Source organism: Galeopterus variegatus, unplaced genomic scaffold (genome assembly GCF_000696425.1).
Source record: "Galeopterus variegatus unplaced genomic scaffold, G_variegatus-3.0.2 Scaffold3793, whole genome shotgun sequence".
Taxonomy (NCBI): Eukaryota; Metazoa; Chordata; class Mammalia; order Dermoptera; family Cynocephalidae; genus Galeopterus; species Galeopterus variegatus.
In genome coordinates this window covers 105,016-128,064 of record NW_007729904.1, presented here as the reverse complement: position 1 = coordinate 128,064, position 23,049 = coordinate 105,016, and the positions used below count along the sequence as shown (strand labels likewise).

The 23,049-nt window shown below is 40.0% G+C and overlaps 1 protein-coding gene across 2 annotated transcripts in view; it reads right to left on the bottom strand.

Moving 5' to 3' along the window:
- AAK1 (AP2 associated kinase 1) overlaps positions 1 to 23,049 on the bottom strand; it is a 156,880-nt gene that overhangs the window by 70,336 nt on the left and 63,495 nt on the right. For both annotated transcript variants that reach the window (XM_008585992.1, XM_008585991.1), the window contains exon 2: positions 6,658 to 6,776. In XM_008585992.1, coding sequence (XP_008584214.1) covers positions 6,658 to 6,776 — 119 coding nt within the window. The remainder of the gene's footprint in view (positions 1 to 6,657; positions 6,777 to 23,049) is intronic.

Below are 23,049 nucleotides of genomic sequence, written 5' to 3'. Positions count from 1 at the left end.
CAAGACAAAAAGGAAAAAAAAAACAAAAAACAAAAACAAAAACAAAAAAAAAAACCAAATAGTACAAAATATTAGACAATTATTTCCCACTCAAGTTCCCATCCCTATAAGGAACTATTTATATTCTCTCTAACATCCCTCCACTGTTTCTTTCAGGCAAATTCAAATAATATGATGTATTATGTACATATAACACAAAAACTTTCTTATACAAAAGAGAACATCAAAACATTTAAAAAAATAAACTGTTCCAGATTCTTGTCCCAGATCAATTCTGAGCTCCCTACTGTACAGAATCTACCTTCCTCCCCTTTTGGAATATAAAAATATTTGCCTGCCTTGAATGGTCTGATATCTCTTCTGCTGTAAGCAAGTCTTCAAACATCACCAGTGGCAGCTCAGTGTCCTCATTATTAGCAGATCAGTGAGGAGGTAATCCATCTGGGCCAGAAGATGTGAACACAGAACAGCACTTGACATTTCTTGAACTATAGTTCTTTCCTGTTACTGTTCTTATTCCTTTAAGTCTGAAGATAATTATTCTTTTCCTGCCTTCAGGCAACGGGATCAGACAGAAGTCCAAACCCACCTTCCAACTGTCCATCAGAAACCAGAATCTCTTTGGTTCTATCAGAGCACACATCCCAGATGTATCAAAAGATTACTCTAATAAATGATAGAAAGCATTTATCAAAGCAAAATGTGAAACCACTGTAATGAAACTACTAATGGTTCTCCTTTCGTTTGGGTGCAACAGGCACATCCTTTCTCCACTGTAAATAGAGGAATCTGCTTCTTTGATTACTAACACACACACAAGCCTTGGCACGTTAAAAAGCATATTACATCTTCCAATTCCCCTCGCAATTCTTAAAATCTCCGAGAGAGGTAGGGCTGGAGTTATGGCTTCTATTAGACAGAAGTCTGAGCCTGGGGGAGGTTAAAAACATCACATAGGACTTCATATTAAAAAATATTAGGAAATTAAAAAAACAACTCTACAAGCATAAATTGAAAGCCTAAATGAAGGAACCAGTTCCTAAACAATATAAACTATCACAACTTACCCAGTATGAAACAGATAATTCAAACAGCCCAATAACAATTAAGGAAATGAAATTTGTGATTTAAAAACTCCCAAAAAAGATATTTCCAGGCCCAGATAGCTTTACAGAGAATTCTGTCAAATGCTTAAAGAAGGATGAACACCAATCTTATACAGTCTCTTCCAGGAAACAGAAGAGGAGGGAATATTTCCCAATTTATGTTATGAAGCTATTGTCGACCTCATAACAAAACTAGAGAAAGACAGTTAAGAAAAAAACCAAAAACTACACACCGTTATTCTTCATAAATGTAGATGCAAAGATCCTTACCAAAATATTATTAAATAGAATTCAATGACATACAAAATAATTATAGACCATGACTAAATGGATTATTATAGGGATGCAAAGCTAGTTCAATGTTTGAAAAAAAAATCAGTATAATCTACCATCTTAACAGGCTAAAGAAGAAAAACCACATGATTGTATCAATCAATGCAGAAAAGCATTTGACAAAATTCAACATTCATGATAAAATCTCTTAGAAAAATAGGAATGGAGGGGAAACATCCTCAAATTTATTTAAAAACCATACGAAAACTACAGCTAATCTTAACTTAATGTTAAAAGACTGAATGCTTTCCTCCTGAGATTAGGAACAAGGCAAGGATGTCCACTCACCATTCTTATTCAACATAGCAAGGTTTATAGCCAGTGCAATAAGACCAGAAAAGGAAATAAAAGGAGTACAGATCAGAAAGAAAGAAATAAAACTGTCCCTCCTTGCAGATGACCTGACAGTCTATGCAGAAAATCCTGAATAATCTACAAAAATATTCCCAGGTCCAGTAGGCAAGTTCAGCAAGGTGACAGGATACAAGATAAACATACAAAAACCAATTATATTTCCACATACTAGCAATAAATTCAAGGACATAAAAATTTTAAAATACAGTATTATACAAAAATTAACTCAAAAAAAAAAAAACCTACAAACAATACTAAGAACATGTACAAGTGTACAAGATTGGTGTACTAAAAACTACACAACACTTATAAAAGAAATCAAAGATGTAAATAAATGGAGAGACATACCATGTTCACTTATTTAGAGACTACACTTGGGAAAGATTTCAATTCTTCCCAAATTTCTGTACAGGTTTAATGCAATTCCTATCAAGATTGCAGAAAGACTTGTAGATACTCATATATAAGATTATTCTAAAATTTATACAAAAGGCAAAAAGAACTAGAATAGTTAAAACAATTATGAAAAAAAAGTGGGAGGAATCAGTCTGATTTCAAGACCTATTACATAACTACCACTAATCAAGGCTGTGTGGTATGGGTGGAGACACATAGGTTAACAGAACAGGATAGAAAAGGATCTGCAAATGAACCATCACAACTAAGTCCAACTGATTTTTTTAAAAATATTCAATGAAGGAAAGATAGCCTTTTAAACAAATGGTGCTAAAGCAATTAAACATCCGTAAGCAAAGAAATAAACCTCAATCTAAGTCTCCCACCTTATACAAAAATTAACTCAAAATGGATCATGGACCAAAAATGTAAAATGTAAAACTACAAAATTTTTAGAAAAAAAATAGAAGAAAATCTTCAGATTTGAGGGCTAGGCAAAGAGTTCTTACACTTGACACCAAAAGCACATCCATAAAAAGAAAAACTGGTAATCTGAACTTCATCAAGATTAAAAACAAAACAAAAACAGGCCTTACAATTTAAAAAGTCATAAATAAAACAGTTCTAGAGGATGGCTGGAATATAAAACTGAGGAAATCTGCTGGAATGTAGAGCAAAATGACAAAGAAATGAAAAACAGGAGAAAATAAGAAAATTAGAAAATCAGTTCAGGAGAGCCAATATCCATATAACAGAAATTTCAGACAAAGGGAAGAGAGAAAAGAGAAATATTAAATACGACAAACTAAAAGTCCCCAGAATGCAAGGATATGAGTTTCTAGATTAAAAAGGACCACCAAAAACCTAACACAATAAATAATAACTGCACACATCAAGGTGTATCAAGAAATTTTAGAACACTGGAAATGGAGAAAATGTATGAATTTCTGAGAGGGAAAAATGGGTCACACCCATAGAACCAGGCATTAGAATGATTCCAGATTCCCCAAAAGCAACACAGAAAGCTAAAATACAGTAGAGTAACGCTTTACAATTTTTGAATGAAATGATTTCCAATCCAGAATTTGTACTCGAACTATCACATGTCTGAGCAGAGAGTAAAGATACTTCCAGACCTCCAAGTTCTACAAAAATTGCCTACCATGCACCAGGAAGCTACTGGATCTAACAAAAAAGAGAGGCTAAGGAAATGCCTATGGAAATCCCAAGATAAGACTGTAAATTAGGCCTAGAGAGCAACCAGCCTAGATTCCATCACATCCAAAGACTGAGGGAGAAATCTTCAAATACTAAATGCATCTAAAGCTATTCAAAAAAATGGTCTGCACAACTTAGGGAGAGTTTGGGATTAGACTGTTGTAAAGTACACAGAAAACTCAAAACAAAAGAAGAAAAAAAAGACTATAACTAATTCTAGAGAAAATAGTTGTATGGGAAAGGCATAGTAATCATAGTCCTTTAGAGATTTGGCAGGAATAGAATCTTCTTACAAATTAATTTAAAAACTAATACTAATATAACCAACATACTGCCAAAACTTACTGGTATTTTAAAAGAATGGGGGATGAGAATAATGCAAGTATTTGGGAAGAAGGGCATGCAGGGGATGACAGAGAGCTAATCTTTACTTCCAGTCGGAGATTGCTATGGTTTAAATGTGTCCCCCAAATTTCACGTGTTGGAAACAATCCTCAAATTCATGTTAATGGCATTTGGATGTGGGACCTTTGGTAGGTAACGAGGATTAGATAAGGTCATCAGGGTGGGGCCCCCATAATGGGACTGGTGGCTTTATAAGAGGAGGAAGAGAGACCTGAGCAGGCATGCTCTTGTCCTCTTACCATGTGACACCCTCTGCGATGTTATGACATAGCACAAGGCCCTCACCAAAAGATGACCAGATGTGACCACCTGATCCTGGACTTCCCAGCCTCCAGAACTGTGAGCTGAATAAACTTTTTAAAAAAATTACCCAGTCTCAAGTATTCTATTATAGCAATAGAAAATAGACCAAGACAGAGATAATGCCTAAAATGAGGAAAAAATCAAGAACTAGTGATACTAGTATGTTATATTAGTGTGTTATTTAGAAATACATCAAAAGAATCAACTAAAGTGGTTGCCTCTAGATCCTTTATTTATTTTTTAAACTTTATTAATTTTTTTCACTTCTATCAAAAGAGCTGTGTTTTTTCTGTTGCTGTTGATTTTGTTTTGTTTATCATTATACAATGTAAACATTTTTTGTGACCCTTTACCAATTTCTCCTCTGGGACCTTTAAATGGCATAGGAGAACCCTTTGGGGAACTGCCTGATGTTTTTGGTAACAAGCTCTAGTTCACCTATTTGAATATTTAAGCTTTGAAAAAATATAAACTAAATTAAAAACAAAACTGTCATAACTACATGACTAGACCAGAATTTGAGCCCATGTAATTTAACTCCTAATCAGTTCCATTAATTTGTGAGCTCCAAATGGCCCTGTGCTTCTTAGTTCCACCACTGTGATACTGCTTAGCACAAAGTAAGCCCTCAACCATGTTTCTAAATGAGTGGGAGGAAGTGAAAGAATGGGATTACTTCTGTATGACAAGGGCAGAGGAAACAGCAGAAGCAAAGACAGGAAACAAAGTGAGCAAGAGCTGAGCAAGCATGGGACAAGGAGAGAGGAGGAGGAATAATGACAAGCACCCCAAAAACCCACTGGGCGTATGAAGCAAGATCCAGTGAGAGCTATGGGGCAGAGGAGCAGGAAGACAGATCCACGTGGTCCTGACTGTATGTCTACAAGCCTCAGGAGTGGTTTGTTTTGTAAGGGAGGCAGTTTTCCCAAATAGTTTCAGCCTTCTGGAATCAAAAGTAGTACCAGGCTCTCTAAAATCCTGAGTTCTTCTTTCAGTAGTCCAACTGCAGCACAACTAGTTACTCTAAGCAGCCACTGAAAGGGCATCAGCACAAAGGGTGGATGGAGCAAGCAAAGCCTTGTGGAAGCCCTACAATGCCCCCCACCCATTTTTTGGATCTGTTTTTGCTTTTTACAAAAGCATTAAAATCCAGAGCACAAAAGAACCATATATCTGCTATTACCATTATTCATATATTCATTTCACCCAAAGTTTACTAAGTATTTACACTATGTCAAGCAGCATGTTGGAGTATAGTTTCTAATTTTAAATAAATTACTTTCTGGTAGCAGAACTACTTACAACATAACAATGTAATTGGTATAAAAAGTACCGTGGAAACTCAAAGGAATAAAAGACTATATATTTAAAGTTTTTATTATGTAAATTATCAAACAGAGGTAGAAGTAAAAGACTACTCCACCAAACTCCCATATACCTGTCACTCTGCTTTGATCATCCTCATCTCATGGCCAATCTTGTTTCTTTTCTAAACCCACTCATTGTTTTTGAGACATCACATTATTTCATCCATAAATATTTCAGCATGTATCTCTAACACAAAGAGACTCTTTCTTTAAACAATATGAATCTGAATCTTGAAAAATGAGCTAGTTTATAGGGCCGGCCTGTGGCTCACTTGGGAGAATGTGGTGCTGATAACACCAAGGCCGCGGGTTTGGATCCCTATATAGGGATGGCCAGTTAGCTCGCTGCAGAGAGTGTGGTGCTGACAACACCAAGTCAAGGGTTAAGATCCTCTTACTGGTCATCTTTAAAAAAAAGAAAAGAAAAACGAGTAATTTTTTGAAAATTCAGGTATATTAAACATAAAACGCACAGATCTTAAGGTATTCAACTGACTTCCAACAATTGTATATCCCTGTGTAACCACTATCCAAAACAACACACAGAACATTTCCATGGCCCAGAAAGTTCCCATATGTCCCTTTCTAGTCAATTTTCCACACCCCTAACCACTTTCTGATTTCTATCTCTGTTGGCAATTTTGCCTATTCTTGGACGTCTATAAATAGAATCATAGAGTATTTATGAGGTTCTAGGGTGCCTAGGTTTCTAGGCCAAAAGAAGGGGGGAAAGCACTCCAGCTGGAACGTAAAAACACAAAGTTGTGTAAGGATGTGTTCATGGAATGCTGAAGAGCTAAGGAGGGTTGAAAACTGGGACTGGAGACTGGTAACCAACAGAAAAAAAGACTAGAAGAGGAGGCTCACTGCAAAGTTAGGGTTTCCAATTTAATTGCCACAATTAATTTCTGGGAACCAAGTTGTTATATAAGCTTTTCTTTGACCTAAAAATTGGCCAGTTCTCTCAATATGCTCCTTTCTCCTCAACTCTCCAGTTGAGAGTGACCAAGGCAGGAGCAGTGTCCTATATCCCATGGCTATTCACTCCCATCTTGTCCAGGGGCTCCTCAGCCATCTTAGGGAAGGGAACAAGCCCCCCTTAGCTTTCTTACAAGAGGGCACAGTCTCTGCACCCATTTTAAACAAGCAGTCCCAAGTCCAAGCGGGAGACTTACCATTATCTGGATTTCTCTCTTGCACACCTGGAGATCATGCTCATTGTTGACAAACATGCGTTTCAAGGCACATTTCATCCCATTGCTTGTCCTCACCAGAAACACAATAGCAAATCCACCTGTGAGAGAAACACACACAAGTTCTTTTGAATCACATTCAAAAAGTCAACCAGATGACATTGGTGGCTGCAGGCTGCTGTTGTCACTGTTAATGGTATTGATGCCACCATCAGCCAGCCCTTAAGGCTAGCATGGCCTAGAAGGCATTCTCAAAAGTCAGAGATATTACTTGTGGCATTGGGTGGCAAGAGTCAGAAAAATTGTTCCTAAACATGTATCTCAGGATAAAGGAAGAATAGTAATTATCTTCCAAAGAACCTACAAATAAACAGATGAATGAACAAAAGAAGAAAAAAAGACATTCCAACCACTGTCCTAGGCATTTTCATGCTCTTGTTTAATTCTTACCACAATCTTATGAGGCCGAGTGTTATTTTTTCCCTTTAAAATAACAATTACGTGATTTTTCTTCTTTAGCCTGTTAAGCTGAAGAAAACAGAGGCTTAGAGATTTGATTCAAACCAAGAACTTTTTAAAAAAACATAAGTCCAGCCCTCCTTCCCTCATACCAAAGAGGTTAGGAAATTATTTCAATAATTGCTATTATAAATAGTTATAAATAATTTCAAGAATCTCCTCTTCTCATGCTTCCTCACTCCATCCCGCAATTCAAGTGTAACAATAGACCTTGATGATTCCTTCTGCCCTCTCTACTGCATGGGCTATTGAGATAATGCAAGATATGGGCATATGAAAGTGCTATTCTACACAGCAGACACTAGGCAAATACGATTCATTTGGGGGCAGATGTTTTAACATCTGCACTAACCTTTCCCTGAAAGTTCACAGTTCATTAACAGAAATTTATAAAACTCTAAAAGGAATTCTCAAATGCTCTAAATTTGTTACATTGTTGTGTTCCACAAGTTCTTAGAACTTACCACAACCTGGGCCGAGCCCGTGGCGCACTTGGGAGAGTGCGGCGCTGGGAGCGCAGCAGCGCTCCCGCCGCGGGTTCGGATCTTATATAGGGATGACCAGTGTTCTCACAGCGCTCACTGGCTGAGCGCGGTGCAGCCGGTCTCAAAAAGGACAAAAAAAAAAAAAAGAACTTACCTCAGCCTCACTCCCAAAGCACTGTATAAGGTGTTCAATGACATTGTTAAGAGAGGTTAACTAGATTAGTTGTAGCAAACTGTCAAAGTTGAAGGCTTTGAAATAAGCACAGTTATACTGGACACACAGTCCATCTGCCTGCCTCCTACACCTCCACCATTTAGCTTGAATATCCTGTCCACTGACCAGGTGCAGCAAAAAAACCTGCTAGGCTAGTCTCTGCACAGAGGTGGTCACAAATTGGAGAAAGGTGAATACAGAGGAAAATACAGGAGCTTGAGTTGAAGTTATAACGTAGTACTGATGTTAGCAGCCATGTGCAAAATTGATACAGATCAGTAAGCAGCCATTAGAGAACTCAGGCCTATGAGAAATAAGACTCAGGTCCTGACTGTGCCATTCTAATTCCCTGAGGCTCAGCAGCACTTCAATACCTGTCTATGGATATCCATGGCATTTCCTATGGTGTTTTTACAATAATTATTCTTTTGCAAGTTAGCTTGAATAGGTTTCTGTTCCTTGCCAGCAAAAAGAGCCTTAATCATATAGCAGTATTACATGTTTTCATAAAAGACACACATAATTTTTTTTTTTTAAAGATGACCGGTAAGGGGATCTTAACCCTTGACTTGGTGTTGTCAGCACCACGCTCAGCCAGTGAGCGAACCGGCCATCCCTATGTGGGATCCGAACCCGGGGCCTTGGTGTTATCAGCACCGCACTCTACCGAGTGAGCCACGGGCCGGCCCAAGACACACATAATTTTGTAAAAAAAAATTTTTTTGAATGGTCTTAGGTGTTCTAAATGTTCATTGTGATGATTTACCAGACACTACATGTTTGTATATTACCTGTCACTATGTTCTTCTTCAGTATTCAAACACTAAAATTTTCCATGAAGTCTTTAATTTTAACTGTCATCTCTTTAATCTTTCTACCTCAATAACATTTTCCATTTTCTTGTAATACTTTTAGTTACACTTATACTGCTCAATTATTAATTTTATTCTAGAATTTTGAGTATTTACTTAAAAAAATCCTAGCATTGAAAATTAGACATCTTACACACACACGCATATACACACACACACAAATTCCTCAATGCTTAGATGCATACTTTTTAGTTTAATTTTTAGGGTATTAGAATTTGTCTTGTAATAAATATGTACATTTATTATAGTGGTTATTTATCTCTTTTTTCCCCCAAAGTAGCCCATGATACATCTTATAATTAGAAATGGGGGAAATGGTAGTATAAATTATAAAATTTCTACGTATATTCATACCTGTTTTGTAAATAATACAAGTAGGTATTCATTTTATAGATTCTTTTAAAAATCATAGAACTGGGCTGGCTGGTTGGCTCAGTTGGTTAGAGTGCAGTGTTATTAACACAAAGGTCAAGGGTTCAGATCGCCATACCAGCCAGCTCAAAAAAAAAAAAAAAAAAAGCATAGAATTACAGACTTTGTATGAGTAGCACTCCTAGACAGCATTAAATCAAAGCATTTTGCTCTAAGGGTAGAGAAAGCAAGTGAGGATTAGGAGTCCCATGAGTTGTTATGAGCAGAACCTGGAGCAGTGTTACTCTCCTACCTGTCCAAAAAATGTTCTTTCCACTTCACTTATCATAGAAAAAACCATGTAATACCCCATTAGATAATGAGACATCTGTTAGTGCCATGAAACAAGTTGGGAATGTGTATTTCCACAATTCTGTGATACCTGGCACTACTAAAGGACAAGGTAGTCCTTTTAGAAGCAGGTTGATGATGCTGCAAATTGAGATAACTACCACCAGATGGAAACAGTGTAGTTTTCTCTGCCAGGTGGCAAGATGACCTTTCCAGCTGGGAAGAAAGAAATGGATCAGTCTCCTACCACACAATCCAGTAAGTATAACTGGCTGAGAGCCAGCTCAGATTCTCAAAGCCTATGACCATGATAAATCTAAAAGCAAAGCAATGGATCACTGCCTAACATAGACAGAACCACATTATTAAGCATCTACACCTATAAAAGGGCTTATTTGCAGGTGAAAAGCATTTAAATCATGAAATCAAAATCCAAGCCTAATAGGATTCATCAGTCTAAAACATTGGCCACTATCACTGTGTAGTTGACCAAGTGAAGATGTAAACTACTAGGTTAGAAGGTACAGAGGAAATGGCACCACTCAAGATATTTCTCGAGCACAGGTCCATGTCCACCACACGGATCAAGGTAATGAGACTCTCAGCCAGAGCTAGAGGGTTCAGGCTATTACAGAAGACTATCAACAGAGATGCTTATTTCAGATGGAGTTGCATCCCAAGATCCTGATTAAATGGAAAAATCTAAAGCTGAGTTGGGGATGATGGTTTGGACAGAATTAAGAAAATTTAACATTTCTGTACCAGTCTCTCTGCCTACTAGTATTTTTCGAAAAACAAAGATAATTTCACCCACAAGTTATTGAATCACAAAGGGAAAAAAGATCTAGTCTATTATTTGAAGTAAGTAAGTGAAAACAGACAGGGCAATTTTTGACACAGACACACTTTATGTAGGGATTTTTTAAAATCCTATTAAATATGTAGGGATTTCTTTTACTTCCACAAAGAAACATGCTTTCTCCCATTTTCCCTAAAATATATAGCACTGTTGGTTTAACTTTATCTGCCTAATTTTTAACAGAGATCTGGATGGGTATTTACAATTCACCATGTTTCAAGATTTTCTGTTTGGTTCCCTTCTGGATCATCAGTGCCTAACACAAAGCAGGCACTCAACAGTAAATTAACTTTCCTCTTAATTGTTTCTAAAGAATAGAAAAGACTACAGAAAGGGTGGAGACTATAAGAAACTAATGTGTATGGTCCATGTAAAGAGACAGCTACTACACAACTTAGGTAATTGTTACCATGTGGGAATATGGATCCAGTTTTGTTAGATCTGCAAATTTCTAAAGATAAGCTGGAAACCCAAAATTTTATGTGGAATCTCCAGATTTAAACACTGGTAACAAGTCACATTTTAAATTAATGCTGGACAGGCCAACACTGTAAAGGCTAAAGAAAATATCTAAAGCTTTTAGAGAATCTGAGCCTCCAGTCTTCTACCTCTGATCTAACCCCTTCATTTTACTGATGGCCAAGGAGGGGAAGTGACACACCCCATGTTCCACAAAGTTAGAAGATGACTTGCAAATAAATTCCAAAATACATATAAGAGCTCATACATTGGTGTGAAGCTACATGACTACATCAGTTGTCGGGTTGAGGCAATAGCTATGCTAATTGTATGGCTAGGGCAATTTCATAACTAAAGCCAAAATGTTTCATTATTTTAGTTATACTAAGTTTCCGTTTGTATTGTCAGGGCTAAGGGCTCACAGACCCTTCAAACCCATTGTACAGACGGGGTCACCAGACCCCTCAACACGCAGGTCCACACTAGGTAATTGGGAAAGATCCTGGGAGCCGCTGGCAGACGACATGAGCTCAGTTGGCAGCGGCAGCAGCAGCAGCTTACAGAAGCCTCCAGCAGCAGTGGCGGTGGCCTCCCAGAGGGTCCCAGAGGCCCTGGCAGCTACAGCTTGCAGCAACAGCCGTAGCAGCCTCCCCGCAGCCCTCCCCCCAGGGGCATCCTGTGGCTCAGGGGGGGCCTGTGGATTAGAGCCACTCGTCCTTTATACTCAAGTCCAATAACCCAGGACACCTGGGCACACATGCACAATTACATTAGACAACCAAAGAACACCTGGGCACACGTACATATTAACATCAAATGCTTGGCAAGATTCTGAACATCTAGGGGCCCTGACAATTTTCCTATATTTTCCCCAACAATTGGTTATCCCAGTTCTTGCTTTTTTCCCCTAAAGAGTTTATGGACTATTTCCCCAACCCAACATTTGTATATGACTTATTTTAAAAGAATTTCAAAATAAATTATTTCATTTATGTTTTCACAATAACTGAATGAGGTAGGTGAGCAACCTATAGTAACCATTTTCCCAATAGAAAAGCGATGCAGAGAGATTATGTTCCTTTCACAGGAACACTTGAAGCTAGTTAGTGGTACAGTTTGGACTAGATCTATCGCCTTTTTAAATTTTTCTTTTTGACAAAACTCAAGTACATCAACCACTTCGAGCTCTTATTTCACTAGGAGCAAAGTAATTGCCACTGCAACTCATTGACTCAAATGTTTTATGAAGATTAATCAGTTATTAAAATAGATGCTTTATTATTATAAAGAGCCCTTTTTCCTCCTGAACAAATACTTATTTTTAAATTAAGTTCATTTTTATTTGTTTTGATAGATTTTGGCTTTTTATACAAATTCAGTTTACAATTCAGCAACCTAAAAGTAACTTTTCTCCATCTTTCCAGAGCAGATACTCTTTATTTGTTCCTACTTAAGGTTTTTTGTGTTAGAGAATGTGTAAAGTAAGGCAAATCATAACTAAAGAAAAAATGTTTTATTATTTTAGTCATTATTTTAGTTACACTAAGTTTCCATTTATGTTGTCAGAGCTAGGGCTCAGACCCTCCAAACCCATTGTACAGACAGGATCACCAGACCCCTCACACGCAGGTCCATGCTAGGTAATTGGGAAAGATTCCAGGAGCTGTTGGCAAATGACATGAGCTCAGTCCTCAGCTTCCTCAGCGGCAGCAGCTTACAGGTCCGGCAGCTTATAGGTCCAGCAGTGGCAGTAGCTTTGCAAGGTGTCCTGGGGGCACTAGCAACAGCAGCCTCCAGCAGCAGTAGTGGCCTCCCCATGTCCCCCACAGGGGGGCATCCCAGGGATGGGAGGCACCGTGGATCAGTCACTCATCCTTATACTTAAGTCCATAACCCAGGACACCTGGGTGCACAGGTGCAATTACATGAGACAATAACCAAAGAACACCTGAGGGCATATGCCTGTTTACATCAAATGCTTGGCAAGATTCTGAACATCTGAGGTGCCTTGACCATTTTTCCTCTATTTTCCCAACAGAATGATACTGATATTCACTTTTGATATCTTCTCCCAGATGGAGGTAGCTCCATTGATGTGACATTCCTGGCTTCTTCACATCCCCTCTCCCTTTAATTCACTCTATCCTGGAAAGGGAGAGTGACTTATCTGATCCATAAATTTGGGAAGAATAAGCCCAGCTCTACTCTTCTTTGTCTCAGGAGCAAGATCTCCTCTAGGCTGGGTAGGTGGCATGACTGATGACCAGCATCTCCATGAAGGGAGGAAAGTGTACATTTTCCCATATTTGGGCCTAACAGACTTAAAGTCACTTCCTCTGTTAGTAATAAAAATGATATATTGGCTTCAGAAAAAAAATAAATTTTTCTTTTTAAATCAACTTTACTCATACATACAATACAAACCTCCCATTTAAGTGTACAGTTTGATGAGTTTTCACAACTACATAAATTCTTGTAACCACCACCACTATCAGGTTAGGGCCATTGTCAGAATCCTGCCAACTAGCCAATTGTATTGCTAAGTGACTATGCCAATTGTATGGCTAGGCAATTCATAACTAAAGCCAAAATGTTTCATTATTTTATTTACACTAAGTTTTCCATTTGTATTGTCAGGGCTAGGGGTTAGCGCCCTGTCGGGAAAATACAGGAAAATGATCAGGGCCCCTCAGATGTTCAGAATCTTGCCAAGCATTTGATATAAGTAGGCACATGCACCCAGGTGTTCCTTGGTTATTGTCTAATGTAATTGCGCATGTGCACCCAGGTGTCCTAGGTTATGACTTAAGTATAAAGGACCAGTGGCTCTGATCCACAGCGCCCCCCCACCCCCAGGGGTCCCATTGTGGCAACTGCTACTACTGTTAGAGACTGTTGCTGACAAGGTCGCCAGGACCCTCCAAGAGGGTGCTGCCACCACCAGAACTGTAACCTGCTGGACCTGTAAGCTGCTGCTGCCCTTGCTGAGGCCTGAGCTCACGTTATCTGCCAACAGCTCCCAGGATCTTTCCCAATTACCTAGCGTGGGACCTGCGTGTGAAGGGTATGGTGACCCAGTCTGTACAATGGGTTTGAAAGGTCTGAGCCCTAGCCCTGACAATACATAAAAGAATGAAACATTCTGGCATTAGTTATGATTTGCCTTACTCCACAAAGGGTCTGAGCCCTAGCCTGGACAATACAAATGGAAACTTAGTATAACTAAAATAATGAAACATCTTGGCTTTAGTTACAAATGGCTGTAACTCAACAACCAGCATAGTCATGTAGCTTTATAGGCCCACAGACCCTTCAAACCCGTTGTACAGACTGGGTCACCAGACCCTTCACACGCAGGTCCATGCTAGATAATTGAGAAAAGATGCCAGGAGCCGTTGGCACAAACACAAGCTCAGTCCTCAGCTTCTTCAGCAGTCACAGCTTACAGATCCAGCAGCAGTGGCGGCCACCATGAGGATGGTGGATACCGTGGATCAGAGCCACTAGTCCTTTATACTTAAGTATGATAACCCAGGACACCTGGGTGCCCACACGCATCTACATCAGACAATAGCCAAGGAACACCTGGGCACATGTACATATTAACATCAAATGCTCGGCAAGATTCTGAATATCTGAGGGGCCCTGACCATTTTCCTATGTTTTCCCTACAGTCACAATCAATCCATCACTGCAAACTGTTCTTCGTGCTCCTTTGTAGACAATATCCACGCCCTGCTCCACCCCACATAACTTCTGATCTGCTTTCTGTCCCTATAGTTCGGTTTTGCTTGCTCTAGAATAAATGGAATCATATAGTATATTCTCTTTAGCGTCTAGCTAGTTTCTTTCACTTAGCATAGTATTTTAGATTCATCCTCATTGTTACATGTATCAGCAGTTTTGGGGGTTTTAAAAAATTTTTTTGACAACTTATTCCATTGTATATATATTTCAAAATTAGTTTATCCATTCACCTGTTGAAGGACATTTGAATTGTTTCTAGCTATTGGCTATTATGAGTTGAACATTCATATAAAAATATTTTCTATGGACCTAGGTAATTATTTCTCTTAGGTAAATACCTAGGAATGGAATTGTTGGGTCACATGGTAAGTATATATTCAGCTTTATAAGAAACTGCCAATAGTACAACAGCGGTTGTACCATTTTACCCTCCCAATAGCCACACATGAGTTCTGGTTGTTTCACATCCTCACCAACACCTGGTATCATAGGTCTTTCTCATTTTAGCCATTCAAGTGGATGTGTAGTGATATCTCATTGTGGTTTTAATTTGCATTTCCCTATAGATCCTTCATTTAAACTCCTATAATTAATTAGTTACTTCCCACCACTTTCCTGATAAAAGGCTTTAATAACCATAGGATCATGGACCAATGAAATTATTGAGATAACTTGGACTCCTACCTCTCATATAAGCAAAGATTATAGAAATCCCTAGTTCTCTGCTGGGAGAAGAAGGTCAGTGAGAGTTTATAACACACAGAGGGGTACTATATAATCTTTAAAATTTCTTTCAGTTCTGACATCAATGAGAGATCATGGTCTTCAACTAAAACTTTTTTAAAACAAAGATAAAACCTCTTGAAGAGCCTCACCATGATATTTGACATCAGCAATGGAGCTTTGGAAGAAGTATATAGTACCTCGCCTGGCTCCGTATCAAATACTGAATCATGCTAGATGGTACCTGGATGTTTTGAATGAATCAGGACACCAGTGAATCCACTTAGCAAGGAAAAATAAGGAATAGGGAAGGTAAGGTGAGTGGGAAGAGAAGAAAAATACCAAACTGATTATCTGAGTTGTGATGGGAAACAGCTGGGCAGACAATGAGACTGATTAGACTAGGCATATGAGACAAAGCAGCCCATCATGGTGCTGAGACAGGATTTCTGGATTTGCTGTCAAAGAGGTATTGCTAGATATTTTTAAATCGGGCCTAGATTCTAGGCACTATCATCCACCACCTGCCTATTTCCTACAGGTAAAAGGAAACTTCACTTCCTAACTTAAGTCCCATTTACACCTTTGGGAATAGCTTCCACTTGTCTGAGATCAAAAGAAGACATGAGGGCCGGCCCGGTGGCGCACTGGAGAGTGCGCCGCTTGGGAGTGCGGCAGCGCTCCCGCCGAGGGTTCGGATCCCATGTGGAGATCGGTTCCCGCTCACTGGCTGAGCGCGGGGCGGGTGCAACACCAAGGGTTGCAATCCCGTTGCCGGTCCCCGGTACGGGCGTGACACTGAGGGTTGCAATCCCGTTACCGGTCAGTAAAAAAATACAAAAAGGCCGCTTGGGAGTGCGGCAGCGCTCCCGCCGAGGGTTCGGATCCCATGTGGAGATCGGTTCCCACTCACTGGCTGAGCGCGGGGCGGGTGCAACACCGAGGGTTGCAATCCCGTTGCCGGTCCCCGGTACGGGCGTGACACCGAGGGTTGCAATCCCGTTACCGGTCAGTAAAAAAATACAAAAAGGAAAAAAAAAAAATGAAGACATGAACTAAAGGAGCCAGAGTATACCAAAATAAGAAAAACTTCATCTAAGCCTATTATCTGCTCTTTGTCTTCCACTATAAACTTTTCGTTTCTCTTTTAAAATAAGGATAAACTCAATGAGTGCTGCTTACTTAATGCAGCTTCTCTTTGAATTACCTGAGAGGAGAAAATGAGCATAAAATAAAACAGCCTGCTGAAGCTTTTCTAAAGAATCAGAGAACCCAGTTAAATTAGAATTTATCCAGGAGATGTAAATAGAAGAGCAACACTGAATAAGTTACTAGATACCTCTGGCCTTTATTTCCTCAACTGCAGAAATTAAGACCAAATTAGTGGTTTTTAAACTGGGTTCCTCCAAGCCCTAGGATTACAGAAGGCATTTCAGTGGCAGCACAAGGAAAAACGGACTCCACTTACAGGTAAGACTCTGCACACAGCTTCCTTCAAACAAGGCAGCTCCAGTGTTTAATAGTAATTCTGGAAAAGATGCTTTAGAGGTGAAAACAAATTACTCAAGGAACATTCCGTAGATCTATGTAAAAGTATTTTATAAAGGCAAAAGGCCTTCACCACTGCAAATCATGCAAACAGCCCTTACTCACATTCCCACTGTAGGCATAAATGTGTACAGGCAGCTTCTGGAGAGGGGGCTACACCACTACATCCACTTTACCTGAGACAATGCAGTATTCCTTTAGAGTCTGACAGGTTAGGTTCAAACCCTTGCTCAGGCAAGCTACAATCTCCCTGAGGCCATCCTCTCACCTGTCAAGGGCAGCTAAGATCTCTCTCATAGCTTTGGGGAGGATTAAATGACAGGCAAAGCACCTACCACGTAGAAAGTATGTGATGAGTACAGGTGTTCCCTCCTTTCCCCTCCCAGCCCAAAAAACATCTCTTTGTATTTGAATGATAGTTTACTAAATCTGGAATATCTTCTTGGTATCAAGGGCAAAAACTCAAATCCTAAAGGGGCCAGACAGATAATATAAGGAGTATAACAAGTCCAGGTATAACAAAATGTATAGATGGAGTACGATGACACAGACTTATCGTCAGGGAGATCACAAGGAGGAATGGTGGGGACTGTGGCAAACCACTCATGAGGGAACCCCCCCTCAATGCCAAACAATTGTTGTCATGGAGGAATGTGGGCTTGAGGGTAGCCAAGTCTTTTGATTTTCAAGAGAAGCTGGATTTTTAGGTGAAATCTGATTTTCAAATCCAGGCAACAAACTTGAAAAAATCTCTTAAACCATGTGCAGGTTAAGGAAAACATATCTCTAGGATAGGACTGAACTAGATAGCCCTGCTTCAATCTTTACAAGAGACTGTGGAGTAAGGAGGCCATGTATTACAACCTCCACTTGACTGACTAGGAAACTGAGGCACAGAGAAAAGCCCTGGTGGCCTCCCTAATACTGTCATCTAGTGATAGGGCCGGGGCCAGAATCCAGGCATGCCAGTTCCTGGTCCCTTCTCTCAAGCTGTCGTCCCCTCCCTTCAGCAGAAGACCATGCAGGAACATCTCCACTCACAGGGAATGGATAAAAGTCATAGTGAAAGGCAAGGGGGCTGCCCAAAGCTCTGCCTTTCTAAGCTGATCAGGTAGGAGAGAGTCCTCTCTGCAGTGAGAACTTGGGCGCACTGTCTGCATTGTTCATGAGCTCCCACCAGGGAGTTATGATCAAGAGGCTAACCAGCACCCATCCACAATGTATTCACATTGAAGACAACTTTGCCAGAAGTTTCAGAAGGAACAAAAATTCTCAAAACTCTAGAACAGATGGCAAGGAGCAGAGCAAAGAGGAGAAAAGGTCAATCTGAAGCATGTGTCAACACTGATTTCAGTGGGGGTTTGAGGTTTGTTTGGTTTTTTTTTAACATCAATCTCTCTTCCTTTGCCTCAAATTAAAAATCACCATGTGCCGGCTCCTTCTGGGGAACATGTCAAAGCAGTCCTTTCCCCAGGCAGAAAGAACACCCAGATGGGGGATGACTTGAGGTATTCAACTCCCTCTCTCCCCAGTTGGGCTGTGTGCACAAAAGCAGAGACTGGCAAACATTGGCAGTGGTACAAAAACATCAACAGAACCAAGTCAAGGCTGCAGCCCAGGATGAATGCATGATGCTAGCAATTGGTTTTTCCTCTCCAGGACTATGATGACTGGGGAGCTTCTTTAGCTCAGGGGATTCACTTTAGAGGTTTGGCAAGACTCTCCTCTTCTCTCCCTGCAATTAAAAAAAAAAAAATTCCAGGAAAGGCACCTGCCTGCCTGGAACAAAGGAGAAGGATAAGAAACCAAGTTGGTTCATACACACCAAAGGCTTATGACTTACTGCACACAGAGCCAGAGCACATTGAGCCTGGCCTGCCAACAGCTAAGGCTGATCAAAAGAGGGTCTTTCACTGAGCTACCTGGTCCCACCTTTGCTGTACTGTTGCCATAGAGTTAGCTATCTGGCAAAAGTAGAGAGAAATGGTGAGAGACATCAGTAGGGCCATATTCTTTGTTCATTAAAATCCACAGAACCACTTCCTTAAGTCAGACCGAGCCATTTTCTGTTCTCCACACTGCAGCCAAGGTGATCTTTTAAAAACAAAAATTGAGGGCTAACCGGTTAGTTCACTCAGTTACAGCATGATGCTGATAACACCAAGGTCAAGGGTTCGGATCGCCATACCAGCCAGCTGCCAAAAAAATAAAATAAAATAGAAATTGAATATCATTCACCTATTTGAAACTCCTCAGTGGCTTCTCACCGCTTCTAGAGAATAAAACTCCAAATGCTGACCACAGCCTTCAAGGCCCTAGGTGATGTGATCTTTCTCCAGCCTCATTCATACATAGCCTTCCACTGCTCACTCTGTTCCAGCCACAAAGCGTTCTTTCCTACTCAGAGTTGCTTATGCTGCAACCTGCCTAAGGATCTTTCCACATGTTTCTCTCTTTGCCCTTTTCATCCCATTCTTGGCCTGATCTACTCCTACCAACCATCTTTCAGGTTTCAGACTAAATGTTACTTCTTTGGCTAGGCTTTCCTGATTACCCTGGCCCCCAATCCCTTCTGATTAAGTTACATCCCTTGTTATTCACAGCACCCTCCACTTTTCCTTGAGGACATATCATGAGTATAATTACGTACTTACATGGGTTGTCTCCACTTAATGCCTCCTTCCCTTGTACTCTGTAAACTGCACAAGGGCAGGGCTGATGACTAATCCACTGTGGCATCTCTTTCGCCCAGCACAGAGCCTGCTACATACATAGCAGGTACTCAAGTGTTTGTTATACGTCTTTGCCTAGTACCATAAAAGATACAAAAAAAAACAAAAAACCAACAAAACAAAGCAACAATGACAGCAACAACAACACACTGCCTAGTCCCAGATTTTCAGAAGGTTAGAATCCAGTATGGGACAGACAGGACATATATTGAAAGAACACCCTCTATGTGATAAGGTAGTCTACCCCCACAGAGAAAACCCTCTGCTGCTCAACCTGGCACAAATGAGAGCAGCATGAGATGAGAGCTGACTGAAGCCTTCACCCCGGGGCAATATGCTCAAGGTGCAGCTTTACAGGGAGCTTCACAGAAATCTCCATGCTGGCCTAATAACAAACACTTGTTCTATGCACAATCCCTTCTTTCAGAAATAACACTTGTGCTAGAAATGAAAATCCTCTTCAGTTGAGAAGGAAAAGAATCAAATAACCCCATGCTCAATCCTGAACCAACCCTCACCTGAAGGAGTGGAGAGACTCTTGGGCATGAATTGTGCTCACCCTGCTAAGCCAACGGGGCCACAATCTTCTAATAAGTGGTGTACAAATAGAGCAGCTGAGGTCAGCCAGAGGAACAGCATCAGCACCTGGATGCAACAGATTCCCATGCTCTGGCTCTAATCATCTCCACCAGGACTCCACGTGTATTATTGGTCCACATTTGCCAAAGGAGAATGGAGGATTCAGCGAGCAAAATTTTGGCTGCCATTCTCTCAGCCAACAGTTGGGAAACTGTTAATTTCAGCGTATTCCAGTTTAACTTGATGTTTCAAAGCTTACTAAGTTTTCCACACTTAATGCTTTTGTAATAAGATCAGGGTAAATAGCTCTGAATCCTGAACGAGAAAGAGCACTTTCTAGAGTGGTGATTTGAGCTCAGGTTATGGAACATGCTCTGGCACCAAAGGTACATAAAATAAAAGTTTTCAACTCTTTAGGTTTCATTAGAACTGGTCTCTAGACATAACTACTTTTTCTAGGCCATTCTACTCTGCCCCAACTCTCTAGTTCGAAAAGGAGATGAGCTCTCATCCTGGAAAGCAGGCTGACATTTTCTCAGCTCCCAACTGTTAATTACAGAGCATTCCAATTTAGCTCCATGCTAGAGCCTTTCCTCTCTGAGGTTCAGGTTGTCTGACCATATTACTGCTATTCACAAGCCCCTGGGTCATGGTCCTTCACCCAGGACTATGCACCAGCTTATCACCTCCCCACTCCAACTTGCACCATCAGCCGAGTGGATTTCATTGTCTTAATTCTATCCCCTAAACCCAGAGTCCATCCCTTCCACTCCATCCCAGATGCTCCTTCCTTAGCTCACACCCTCCCTCTTTTTTTTACGAGATGAACTAAAATAGAGTCCTACGTCTCTGTGCCTCAGATCTCTTTCTAAAAAAACTCATATCAAATAATTCCTCTTAAAAGCATTCATTAGTCCCACCAAGCCAGAGGAAAGTCCAAATTCCTTAATGCAGTAGTATTCAAGAAGCTCTATATTTTCCCCCATTTTATTAAAGAGAATTTCAAAAACAGTAAAGTTGAAAAGATCATACTGCAAACACCCACATACCTACCACCTAGAGTCTGCAACTGTTAACATTTTGCTATATTTGCTTGATCATCCATCTATCCAAACATCAACTCATCTTATTTTTGATGCATTTCCAGGTCAGTTGCAGACCTCAGTGCACTTTACCCTAAATACTTTGGCATGCATATCTTTAATGTTCAGGGCTTGTGGTTCTTTTGGGGGTTGGGAGTAAATAAAATTTATTTACAGTGAAATGTACAAATCTTAAGTATATTACTGGATGAGTTTTAATAAATGCATACACTATGTTAACCAAACCGCCATCAAAATATTAAACTTTTCCATCTGACAGAAAGTCTCTTAAGTCCCTTTCCAGACAACTCCACCCACATTCCTCCAGAGGCAACCACTGTTTTGATTTATTTCATTTATTACCAGTTTTGCCTACTTTAGAACTTCATATAAATGAAATCATACAATATGCAGCTTTCTGTGTATGGGTATTGTACTCTTCATGATAGTTATATTGTTAAGTGTATCAGTAGTCTGTTAACTTTTTATCGCTGACTAGTATTCCATTATTTGAAAAAACCTGTTTGTACTTTCTCTTACAATGGACATTTGGGTTATCTGAAATTTGTGCTACTATGAAAAAAGCTCTGTTAGAATTCTTGTACAAGTATTTTCATGTCATGTTTTTACTGCTCTTGGGTAAATACCTAAGAGTAGAAGTGCTGGGCCACTGGGGAGAGATATATATATATATACTGCCAGTTCTTTTTTCAAAGTAGTTGTACCATTTTATACTCCTACCAATAACGGAAGGCAGTTCCAGACCCTTTGTAATTTGAATAATGCCCTCTCCTCACCCAGCCTTGTCTCCCAATACTCTCTCCTCCCACCTCTCCTCTTCCCCCACCTCCCACCTCTCCTCTTCCCCCACTGCCAAACTTTCAGAACTTTAACCTTTTTGCCAATTTATTTCTAGGAGGTTTACACATGCTATTCCCTTTCCTGGAATATCCTGTCCCAATCTTTTGCTTGATAAAAGGAATTTAAGATTGTTAAAATAATAACTGGGATATGTTAATCTCTCCACTAGACAGATCAAGGCAAAGAGGGAACCACTCTTTTCTGCCCTGGTAGAATTGATACTTGTTATTTCTACACCCATTTAAGGACTTTGAATATTGTAATCCATAAGGACAACATTCTAGATTGTTCTCTGGGTGGAACACCTGAAAAATGAGCCACCAAAGAAAGCAAAAATGGCAAGAAGGGCTTATTTCAGTTGGAATCCTCAGGACTAGCATAGTGCTTAGCATGTGGTAGATGATTATAGATGTTTGATCAATTAACAGCAAATCCAATCATATTGTTTCTCTACTTATAATTCTCCTCTAGCTCTAAGCCACCTACAAGATTAAATCCCAACTTTGACATGGAGTAACAGTCCCACCATAATAATCCGGAGCCCACAGTGAATTCCTGATAGTGCCTGGACAGTGTCCTCTGATCTTCAGTTCTTTTTGCATATATTGTCAATTGGAATGCCTGTCCCCTCTTTATCTAGTAAACTGTAGCTTGAAGTCCAAATGTAGCTCATACCAGGACTTCTCTGTGAACTTTCAACCAACAGAACGCCCACCCTGATTTTTTTTACCCTGATTATATCCCACTTATCTGTATACCAGTCTTTCTCACTGGGCCTATATTCTCTCAGAGGGTAAGGATTTTATTTTTATTCATTGTAGGAAACACATTGGTCTAGTTTGCCATATTCTTCACCTGATGCTGAAATAACAATTAGATACATTATATCAAGTGACCCCCTTTTCCTAGCCACAGCTAACTGGACTAGGTGTGGACAGCTGGCATACATTCTCCCTTAAGAATCTGAAGTGACAACCCAAAAGCTATAATCA